The sequence below is a fragment of the Anarrhichthys ocellatus genome, unplaced genomic scaffold (genome assembly GCF_004355925.1).
Source record: "Anarrhichthys ocellatus isolate YVR2014 unplaced genomic scaffold, GSC_Weel_1.0 scaffold114, whole genome shotgun sequence".
In the NCBI taxonomy this organism is placed as follows: domain Eukaryota; kingdom Metazoa; phylum Chordata; class Actinopteri; order Perciformes; family Anarhichadidae; genus Anarrhichthys; species Anarrhichthys ocellatus.
Window position 1 is genome coordinate 735,038 of NW_022280144.1, and position 12,142 is coordinate 747,179.

General features: G+C 40.9%; 1 protein-coding gene across 1 annotated transcript in view; it reads right to left on the bottom strand.

The window, feature by feature from the left end:
- LOC116399525 (protein kinase C zeta type-like) overlaps positions 1 to 4,745 on the bottom strand; it is a 21,259-nt gene extending 16,514 nt beyond the window's left edge. The window contains exon 1 of the mRNA XM_031876739.1: positions 4,449 to 4,745. Coding sequence (XP_031732599.1) covers positions 4,449 to 4,525 — 77 coding nt within the window. The 5' untranslated portion in view covers positions 4,526 to 4,745. The remainder of the gene's footprint in view (positions 1 to 4,448) is intronic.
- Between the last annotated feature and the right edge of the window lie 7,397 nt (positions 4,746 to 12,142).

Sequence of the window (12,142 nt, forward strand, 5' to 3'; positions counted from 1 at the left end):
AGGCGGAACTTTGCTGAGCGTGTGTGTGTGTGTGTGTGTGTGTGTGTCTGTGCGTGTGTGGGTTTGTGTGACATCGTTCCACATTGACTTGTGTGGGTTTTGGCTGTGTGGAGCAATGCCTGCTGGGAAGCAAGCTATCTTTGCTCCACATTGCCAGAATCCACACAAGTCAATGTGGAACGATGTCACACAAACCCACAAACACATACATATACATACATATATATACACATATATGGGTGTGTGTGTGTGTGTGTGGCACTTTATGGCGAGTGTTAGTTGGACTCTGACAAGGTGGAGCAAAGATAGCTTGCTTCCCAGCAGGCATTGCTCCACACAGCCAAAACCCACACAAGTCAATGTGGAACGATGTCACACAAACCCACACACGCACAGACACACACACACACACACACACACACACGCTCAGCAAAGTTCCGCCTATATAGAGATTGGGCAATATATAAATCACATGAATCCAACATTTGTCTTGTAGTCCAATCACATCAGAGTCAGCCCTGGTTGGGTTGACTCTGATGTGATCTGCATGGTCTGTATGAGTATGGTTAATGATACCATATATTTACCGTGACATGTTATCAGGTACCCATCTTCCAGAACTTCTTGACTAAACCTTAGTGAACATTATAATATAATTAAAAACATGTATGATGTGCTACAAGTGTCTCCTACTGCATCTTTCCTCTGTCCTCCTTGTAGACATATTACGTTTTTTGAAAACCAAACCTATTGAAGCCCAATGCATGAGGAGAAATCTCTGAGTGGGACTAGAGGCAGTATGGCTGACCCTTGCACTGTTTGCTCTTGAAACTCCAGAGTGCTCAGCACACTGAGGGATCGGCCATGTTCAAGAACATAAAGCCACCTAATCACCATGTTGATCTTTGTTCCCTCTAATCACCTGTAGCTCAAACACTGTACAATGGTCACTGTGTGGTGGTATGGTATGATGGCAACATGCATTGTGTATTACTGGTTTCCAAATACTACAGTACAACACATTACAGTTTTCACTTTTAACCGTATTTTGGGAAACTCCATTGAACAGAATGGAGGTAATTGACCGACAGAATTTGGGCCGAAGACGTGAAATGAATGCAGCCGTGGATGGCAAGCTGTGTTTAGCATGCTGGACCTCATAGACTGATGACAACAGACAGGCACCTAAAGCTAAAGTGTCTATACAACAGTATACAGTTAAGGTCGACCCCAGGGTTCATAGCAAGTCAGATTTCCAGACAACACACTGTAGGGATTGATCGTGATCTTTACTTCCAATGGTACACAACAACTAAACACATTACCTTTAGAATAATAGGCTCTTGGCAATCTCTTGTTACCATCCGCGACATGTGGCTGTTTCACCTTGTGAGTCTGTGTGTGAGTCATCATGGCAGAATGTGGTCAGGAGAAAGATTCTCCAAGAACGTTGTGTTGTGGAAACACTCAAGTCTTCCGTAGCCTGTTTACTACTCTTTTATCTTTACTTTGGCCAGTGTTTGGTCAGCAGCTGTTACAATGTCTCTCCATTGTTCTGTTCACTCTGTTAGTGGAAACATACTGAGCTATTTTACTCTGCCCTATGAAACACATGGAGAAATGAATACATGTGAAAATCAGTTTGAACCAATCTGCTACATGTAAAAAATACGTGTGTGTGTGTGTGTGTGTGTGTGTGTGTGTGTGTGTGTGTGTGTGAGAGATAGCATCGTCTAGTCTCAGTCATAAGTCCTCTTTTCTCAATAAGGCTGGGTATTAAATCTCAATTCCATGTTTCCTTCCAGTGACCACTGAAATGTGTCTGTAGCACAAAGTATCAAAACTGCAGCAATGAATGTCTGGTCCCCTTCATAATCTTGTTCACTTATTCTTTGATCAGATTCTTTCTGATTTCAATCAAAATGGATTTTATTACATTTATAAAGTTCTTGTAAGGCTCCTTGTATTTAGACAGTTGACATTTGAGAGGTTTGGCTAATTTTGTTAAAAGCTATAAATACAGAGTATACTGTACATTCAGTAAGACTGAAAAAGTACTGGTTGTTGTATTGTACTGTATCAGCCCTTCTTCCCAAACACAAAACACTTAAAAAACATTGACTGCAGAACTTTTCATAGTGACCAGGAACTGCACTGTCTGCACAGCAACCTGTGACAAACAGGTCAAAAGGACTTGAATGCAAATTCAGCATACCACATCATTGAAGATTATATAAAAACTGACTGGATTAGAGTTTAGAAGCAGCAACATGTCAACAATGAAGGAAACAACAACAGTTGATGATGTGTGTCGGTCACGTGACCATTGGCCTCTTACTGCCTAGTGTTCATCAATCTGAATAAATGGACTGTACTTGTGTAGCGCCTTTCTTCTGACCACTCAAAGCTCTTTAACACTACATGTCATCATTCACACCCATTCATACTCTAATCACAGAGGCTACCATGCCACCTGCACATCAGGAGCAAATTGGGTTTAAGTGTCTTGCCCAAGGGTACTTTGACATGGACTGGAGAACCCAGGTGATCGAACCGCCGTATTGGTCACCATGACGTCACCCATTATTGATTGTTGTTGTTGTTTTGTTGTTGTTTTGCCTTTATGCAGGTACAGTTGAAGACAGGAAAGAGGGAGACAGAGGGGGCACCACATGCAGCCAAGGGCCACGGGTTAGAACCCGGGCCGCTACAGTAAGGACTCAGCCTTAGTATATGTGGCGCCCGCTCTACTGTTTAGAAGCCTGGAGATCTGGATTTTGGCCGTCACTATCTTGTTTCTTTGGAACCAGAAGTGAATAGAGGGTGGAGCTAAGTACAACAGAAAGCTGAAGACATTTTTAGGCGACCAAAATGTTACAAATAACTTTCATGAACTAAAAGCACACTGTGAAAGGGTTAAAGACCTAAGACAAAACCACGGACAGCTCCCAGACCTCACAACGCCATGGTAGAGACCTGTCAACCCTAAAGCATCCCCTGCTTTATGGTCTGTTTGACTCTAAATGGACCAGAATTTACTAAATGAACATCATGCTGTATTGAAGAAGACTTGAAACTAGAGATTGAGACCATAAACTCATGTTTACAATGTTTACTGAGGTAATAAATCAAGAGAGAAGTAGAGTCATTTTCTCATAGACTTCTATACAACCAGAGGAGTCGCCCCCTGGTGGACAGTAGATAGAATGCAGCTTTAAGACACTTCAGCTTCCCTTTACAGAACCAGAGGCTGCTCTGTGCTTTGAAACTTCTTTCTGCCAATTAAAAGATGTAAAAGTATAGGAATACCTAAGTGTCAAAGAGCAGAGCACAAGTCCCCACAATGTTATTTGGAGTTATGAGGTCCTTTAAGCATGGTAACTTGATTACTGAACAAATGAACAAGGGGGCTTTTCATTGTTGAACCTTTTCTGATCTCTGAATCATTAGATGGCAGTGACAAGGCCAGCATGGATCCAGAAGGTATTCCACAACATCATCCATTCATGCACTTAGTGGCATGACAATGTCAACTAACCAGTTCTGAAAAGATTGGTAAATGAGTTGATCTTCAGGGAGTAATAGATCATATATTTTATTCAACATTAAATTCATTTATTGAGTAACATGACTATAGGTGTGGTCCCATGAGCCCCATATCAGCGTGGCACAGATATATCCGTATCTCATTTTTAACAAGCAATGGCAGTACAGGAATGCATCATTGGGAAACTGGGTCTCCATTACTTGTCCACCGGAGAACACTGATGACTTAATGTTTACAACCACTCACTCCATATCTTGGTCACAGTTCTTTAAATATCAAATAGAAGGGATACTTGCATTTCTACTTAACTGTGTTCTAGATCCTTCTCTGTCTCAGCAACACACTAACGTTGATGCTACATCTGGCAACTACCATTCACCAACAAGGTGACTAGAGGGCGTTCACATGCTGTTATGTCAGGACATAGATTAGTCCTCACCGGTCCACTATCTCACACTTGCCACTGCAAGGTTATATACATACCTTTGTTAGTTATTGTTGATATAACGCCAGCATTGATGCATTTTATCAAAGTACTGTCATATTATTTCGTTTATGGCTTCAAACACATATCAAAGTGTGCAGTTACTCTTTGATGACATAAGTGATTGGGGCCCAGACCAGCATCCTCGTTACTACAAAACCTAAAATAACACACCGAGAGACTTTACCACCAATGCTTATATCATATCTTTTTTTGTAGTAAACTGGTGGCATTACTTGAATTCTTATTATTGTGACTGTGCCCAGGTGAGTGTGACATTGGTCAGGTAACCATGTCTGACTGACCTAGCTTGATCTCAGGACCCCACACACCAGCAGATACTCCACAGGTGTTTCCCTTCTCCTCGTTAACGCCGGCTAACGTCACTGTTTCCTTATTGTCAAATAGCGTACTCACCCGCAGTAATGTGCTTTAATTTTCACCAACACCGAGTCCAAGTCCATTACGGATCCGTTTGACGCTAGCATATGCATTGCAAGGTTTGGTGTAACGTTAACGATAACTAGCCCAACGTTAACTGGACAGGCCCAAACTAGCTGTATCACCTGGTCACGTCGGCAGATAAAAGCGGACCGTTACATAACACAGACAGGAGTAACGTTCTGTCCGATACTCCCGAAAGCAAACTTGCCGAGCGACTGTGAAGTTTCTTTCGTTAAGTCAACGACAGCAGTTTCTCCGGCGGGGGAGTAGTCAAAGTGGCCTGTTTGACACCACCATTTCGGGGTAAATGTTTCAAAATAAGACACACACTAACAAAGTTATGCTGAATTGGGATACGTGATAAGACTAGCGCTTTTATTTTGAAAGTGAAACCTCGCAAGCCCTGGTGGAGTGAGAGCAAAGTCTGGTTGACTTGACACATGTTTTATGGCTCACTATGGTTACCGGAATCCAAATTCACCTGTCCCTCTGTTTCTGACGGGACGTGTCAAGAAAAAACGTCCCTAGCATTCATGTTAGGTTTAGTAGACGGTGTGAGGTAGTTCAGAGTGACTTTATAGCGGACTCATTGAAGGTTGCATGATGGTATTCCCCTCTCTTCTCCTCATACAGGTGGTCTGTCTAATCAACTTCTTCATAGTATATTTACGCTCTTTTATTGTAATGTCCTTGTCATATTCCAGCATTAGATGGCGTCTCTTTTTATTCCCTGAAATAATTCCCTGATAATGTCAACAATACTTTGTAAATATTTTTTAACACAATGTATTATTGTTTATCTTTTAATAAAAGCCTTGGAGAAAGGTTGTCTCCTGTGCCGTCTTTTCTCTCAAGAAGACCCACAAAGGACAGGTCAAATACATACATACAGTATGTTATGGATGCAGGGTGGTTGAGGGCTCCACTACAGTATTGCTGTTCTCAAGCGCCACCTGCTGGTTGATTATAACCGACTTCAGAAAACATTGAGAGTGATTTACCACTCAGACTTTATCCAGATGCAACATGGAGCAACAGTGGGTGGCCATGTTTGTTTGTTTATTATGTTCTCCTTTGTGTGTTTTTTAGACCTTGTTGACCTAATTTGTGCCAGCTGGTGTCAGTTACATCTAGCATTAAAGCTAAGCTAACATTAAGTTTGCCAGCTAACGGATAGTTTAAACTGTCAAACTTTTTTTTACTTTACATTTGCACATGACACATCTATGTGAGCACAGTGCTTACAGTATTAAACTCAGACCAGGGAACATGTCAAAAATATATTGAATTAGAAATATGGATACCACCATCGGGCTATGGCTAAGAACGTTTTCAGCCAAATGTATTTTGATGCCAGATCATTTTTAGTTTCCATACAGGCCTGGGCTAGCTGTTCATTTTTGCTCTTTAAAAAGTGCAAATGGACAGAATATGTGTTGCAGTATTAACCATTGTATCCTTTAATAAATGTCAAACTTGAATTGACTGATAATAAACTCAAATGGTTATAAATGTGCACTGGGCCCAAGACAAGATACAAGATAACGTTATCCGCATCATGTTGGAGGGAATAACTGCAGAAGATTTTTTATTTCCCATAAATAACTAAAGTACTTTAAATTGCCAATCAGTCCAGTTTGGGTGCAGCTAGCAGGCATCAGGCCAACACATGCTGCTCGTTGTTTACAGTCTCATTAAAAACTTGAGTAGAAAGTTGACAAGCTCATTTTAAACCAATAGAAAACTAAGTCATTATCAGACTATGCTATCTGTTTATAGATATTATATACAAGGTGCAATATTTACAGCCAGAGACCAACAGCCCATACACATCACAAGTAATACACAAAGGATATAAGTGACAAGTAGTGGGTTTAGGGATTCGCAATAAAGGGTGGATGTCCATGTCCCCATTGAGGCCCTCAGTGGAGAAACTGATGTAAGTGATGCCATCAAGTGTTTCCATAGATGTTCTCGTGAGATGGTCCATGTTAATGATGCCAGCACCTTAATGTAGAGGAGGAAAACATGGTTTCATTATATTCCTAGCCAGGGGTCAAGGGTCCTTGTGACCTTTAGGGTCTGCTGGGCTTCAATCACTGAGCTATAAAAAAAAGGAGTAAGTCAAGTCAGCAGAAAAAAGCTGTCCAGCTGAGAAGCAGCGGAGCAGGAACCAACCAGCAGTGACCGCAACCATACAGCAGCCTCCATGCTGTCTGCAGTCTGAAGGCCAACAGCTCAAAGGTGTGCTGCAGATCTACATCTTGAAGAAAAGACTATGGAAGATTGGGATTGTCTGGTCCAGAGCATAGATCCAGAATAGTTCATGTTTCAAGATAAATAAATATCTCTCCCCTCTGGAGCAGTTGGACAATTTATATTCCAGTACAACTGAGAGGCTCCAGTGTGGTTCATTAGATTGAAGTGGTTGGCCACAGGGCTCTATTAGTCATGGTAATGGAAGGTCTTGCAAGTGAGGTTTCACAGTTGGTAATCGCCTGGTTCCACAGGACTCTGAGGTTTGGGGGTCTTTTGAAAGTGATCCATGGCGGGTTGTCCAGGTGTCCTTTAAGGGCAGGGTCTGTGGCTGTGACACGCTATGACATGCCACTGTTTTTTGATGGCAGTGGACATTTCTATGGCCAGAGGTGAACAGCGCCAGTGATCCTGTCATCCATGGTGTAAGTCGTGGTGGTGTTCACTCTGACTGTGTAAGGTTGGGAAAGTGTTTGGAGGCTTGTGTCACCCACTGTTTGTTGTACCACCTTTGTAAGAAGTCTGTTGTTTGTTTGTTTTAAATCAGTGTCCGAGCTCAGTATAATAAAGCAATGTATCCTGCACGATGTGTTGTACATTTTGGCTTGAAAAATGATTCTAAACATTATCCTTAGTTTATAGTGTAGTGCATTGATACCTGATAGTTGTAATTGTCCATACCACCTGTGAATATATGTACGTTATAAAACATCAATGTAGGGCTAAAGGAATATTAGCACTCAAAACCACATGTGGCAGAAAACTGTCACGTCATGTTTGTGACACTGGGACAACAAGTTGGCATCGTACTGGTTCCCTCCACAAAAAGCGCAATGGGATTTTTGATTATTGCAGAAAATAATCATTGTGGCAAACATGAACACCTTGGTGAAAGTCCTGTGTTTGTTTGACTGAAGTCTCTGAGGAAGAGTGGAACAGACGGACATCTCAGCTCACAATCAGGTGCCACACGTTACCCAGGACTAGATGTCTGCCTGCACAGGAGATTCAGCCGCATCCCCACACATCCAGTTTAACTTCCTCCTCAGTGTTGCTATGGCAGCCACTTACATCATAGCCCCGAGTTGTTGAGGTATGGTGTTGCCTCTAATTCCTCTTATTGGGCCGTGTCCCTCTCTTGGAGCAGCAGTAACATCTGTCCTGCAGTCAGCTGACACATTGACTGTCTGCAGGTCTTCAGGGGCTGCATGGACGAAGGAGTATTGTTCTGCTGACTGTGTGTTTGGTGCTGCCCCGGTCCGTGAGCAATGAGTTTGATGTTTCACTGCTAGTTCAGAGGCCAGTGACTGATTTCCAGACTGGACACCTGCAGGTTCACCAGGAAATTGTTTGGCGGAGTTGAGTCAGTCTTTGGTGGTCGAAACAAAAGCCACACACATGAAATGTGGGTCATTGAAATCCCAAAGTGTTGTTATTTCTATCATGTTGACAGTGGTTGGTCTAGGATTCACATGAGGTGGCCCACTGCCTCAATATAACACCGTGGGAAACCCTGCAGCTCTTAAATGTCCACCATATGGCACTAATTAGTTAATTAGGTGATTATGGGATGTGCTGCAGTGGCTCCTGCTGTTACTAGGAAACTCATTACAAATCATTTAAACCTGACCTGAGTTGTTATTTCTTCTATTCTATTCCTCTAATGTTAGTCAGACCAGACTGAAGGCATGGTGCTCTGTTCACGTTCCATCTATACTTTAATGTGAATTATTACATTTACAAGTATAATGCAGTCCATTACTCACCTCAAAAGAGTAACATTGCACATTTATGCCAGTGTATATGATAGAGTTATAGTATTATGTATAGTAATCATTAAGTCATCATACTAACTAGTGTTCCCCTTTCACAGTACAAGCAGAGCAGTAACAGAATACACTTTGGATGTGATCAATCAAATGTATCTCTAACTGCTGTATACATCTAAAGGGTGAAGCTGAACCAGTCTGACTGGAGTTTGAACTCTTTCATTTCTTTTTTGTCTGTAGATATGTTTTGAATCTTAAATGTATTTAACTGAGCTCATTTGTTTGTTTTCAGTGTGTAGATCCATTTGAACTTTCTGATTTATTTTCAGTGTGTAGATAAGTTTTAACTCTTTCATTTCTTTTTAGCGTGTGGTAATGTAAGCCTTTCAACTCATTGGTACCTTCTACACTTTTCTTTGAAAAACTAAAAAAGGAATGCTAACCATTCTCAGTCGCAACAATTTCCAAAAAAATAAAACAAATATAAATTGCAAAATTATTTATTTTCACAAATGTGGACAAGAACCTTAGATTAACATAGAATATACAAAATAATAAGTATAAAGTATTTTGTGTAGTTAATATTTGTATTATTAAATCCTTCTTCCTATTGAGGCCGTTATAATGACTCCATGACAGAAGTAGGAGGCTTTAGGAGGCTCCTCCTGCTTTGTCCTACCGTCCATGTGTCACTATAATGACTGAAAATATCCGAAGCCTTTTCTACTGCGATTATTTTCTAAAAGTGGAATCTTTAACTAATAATGTCAATATATTAACTGAGTGAGTTCAAACATGTAGAGGGTGTGTTATGTGATAGCATGTTACACTGACTTCAGCCACTAGAGGTCAGGAGTGCACCGTTTTAAAGTAGTTTGATGAATGTTCAAGGTTTCATATTTGGAACACATTTTCAGTTTGTTTTCTACTTCGTGGAAATCTTTCAGTGGTGCAAAGTATAGGAAATATTTTTTTTTTAAATATAGCAACATTTAAGAATGTAACAGATTAAACATTGCAAAATGAACAATATCTAGATGGAACATTGTCAAAGGATTAAATGGGATATATATATACAGTATATACTCGCCATGCATCATTACCAACAGCATGGCAATAAAACAATAGAGAACTAAACTGTTTCAAACTGTAAATCAAGCCAAAATAAAACTGGCAGTCCGGAAAGAACATGGGGAGTATAAGATCTGCTAAATGAAAACGGTTATGGTTGTCATTTGGTTATACAACAACCGTGTGTGTGAAAACTGCAGAAGCAGCCACGTACAGAGCTCCACCACCACTCCAAACACACAGAGGATTACATGTAGAAACAGGCCAACGTCCAATCAGACAACACAGATGAGACAACAATACAGGTCAGTTGAGGACAAATACAGACATGCCCCACCAGGCACATGAAGTTAATTCACTATTTATATTTTAAAGGACTGAACTCAGGATCAGACATTTTGGATGTGAAAACTAGAATTAGACCTGACTTGAAATTAAAACATAACAGACAAGAAACAAAACAACAGGATGCAATCACAGCTACAGGCTGAAGTTAAATAAATTTGTTGATCTTCATATTTTTCTATATTCTTGTAATCCTAATTTATCACAAAGAATATAGGTTTGATTTTTATAGTGCATCACATACAGACATGTATTGATTCTGTAGCAGGACTGTGAAATGGTTGCTTCCTTCCCTTTTTGCTATTCCACCATATTAGCTGTTCTTTTGAGTTGAATTTAAAAATGATCATTTAGGGAAGAGAGAGAAAACAGAACTTCAAGAAAGATAACTCTTTGCTCCAAAGAGAGAATATTAAAATAAATATCCATGAAATAAGGTCTGTGGTTCACACAAACTTAAGAGATTTTAACGTTTTGTTCTAGAGCAGGTGATTAAAACTGCCCGGATCATCATCTACCAAGCTTCAGGGATATTGGGGACAAGAGGTGCCTGTAAAGAGCCCAAAAGATGTTAATAAACAAGCTGTTGTACCACCAGACTTCAGATCAGCTTCTTTCTTCAGGATGAGACTCATAAATTCAGCCTATATCCTCCACATATAACGTAGCTTTTTTAAATTATTATATAGTAAAATGGGAGTACGAAACCCTGTTTCATTGTACAATGACAATAAATAATCTTGTAAGATCTTGCCTAACAAACGTGTAAGTATCATAAACTTTTGTTTACCACAGTGCTTATTTTCTTCTAAAATCCCAAATCCAACAGAAAAATCCCATTGGCTTTTTGTCAAGAGAACCAGGGTTAACTTCCGGGGTTTACCTACAAAAATACAAAATCATCCCTGCAGCACAACATGTATGACAAATTCCAGTGTGGGTTTCGTAAACAACAATCTACTAAAACCGCTGTCCTGAGGGTTTCAAATGACATTCTAATGTCTTCTGATGCAGGTGACTGCTCTGCGTTAGTACTTCTGGACCTCAGTTCTGCATTCAACAATGTAGAGCATAACATCTTGATTATGAGGCTACGTGACTGGGTGGGCATATCTGGCAAAAGGTTAGACTGGTTTACATCTTACCTCGCTGACAGAAGTTTTACTGTCCCTGTGGGTGATTTTGTGTCTGTCACCTCTCCACTGTCTTGTGGTGTACCGCAGAGCTCGGTTCTGGGGCCTCTGTTATTTTCCCTATATTTGTTGCCTTTGGGACCGATTATAAAAAATCATAATGTGTCCTATCATTTATATGCAGATGACATACAACTCCATCTGTCATTCAAACCCAGTGAGGCTTTTGCATTAACTAGGCTCCTGGACTGTGTCAATCCTATTAGAGATGGCAGAAAACTGCTTCAAACTTAACGGCACCAAGACGGAGGTTGTAGTTATTGCACCAGATGAATTTGTCCCAACGATCAAGCCGAGTATTGGTCCACTCTCCTCTGCTGCCCATTTCCACCTCCGCAATCCAGGGGTTATTTTTGATCGATCCATGTCGTTTGACCCCCATGTTAAGCAGCTGTCCAGATCATGTTTCTTCCACCTAAGAAGTATCAGTAAGTACTAGAGATGATTATACACGCCTTCATCTCTTCATGCATTGACTACTGTAACACACTTTTCTCGTCAATCAGTGTATCTGCTCTCAACCATTTGCAGGTAATCCAAAATGCTGCCGCCAGATTGCTCACCAGGACAAATCGACGGTCTCACATCACCCCCATACTCCGATCTCTTCACTGGCTCCCTGTAGCATTTAGGATCCACTTTAAAATTCTCACTCTCACTTACAGAGCACTACACGGTCACCCATATTCACCGGCCCGCGCTCTCAAGTCAAACATGTCAAATTATCTGTCTGTCCCAGGCACTCACCTTAAGACCCGTGGTGACCGAGCCTTTGAGGCAGTAGCACCAAGGTTGTGGGATGATCTGCCTGCACCCCTACGGTTTGCTGTTTCTGTGAACTCATTCAAAAATCAGCTCAAAACACACCTGTTTAGACTGGCGTTTGGGTAACAACTCATGTCCTAGGCCTGCTTTTAAACCATGTTTTACGTTTGTACTTTCTGTTGTTGTGCATTTGAATGTAAATTATTGGCCTTTATATGGTCTGTCAAAAAAGAGGATTGAGATCCCAGGAAAGCTGCCTTAAATGAAG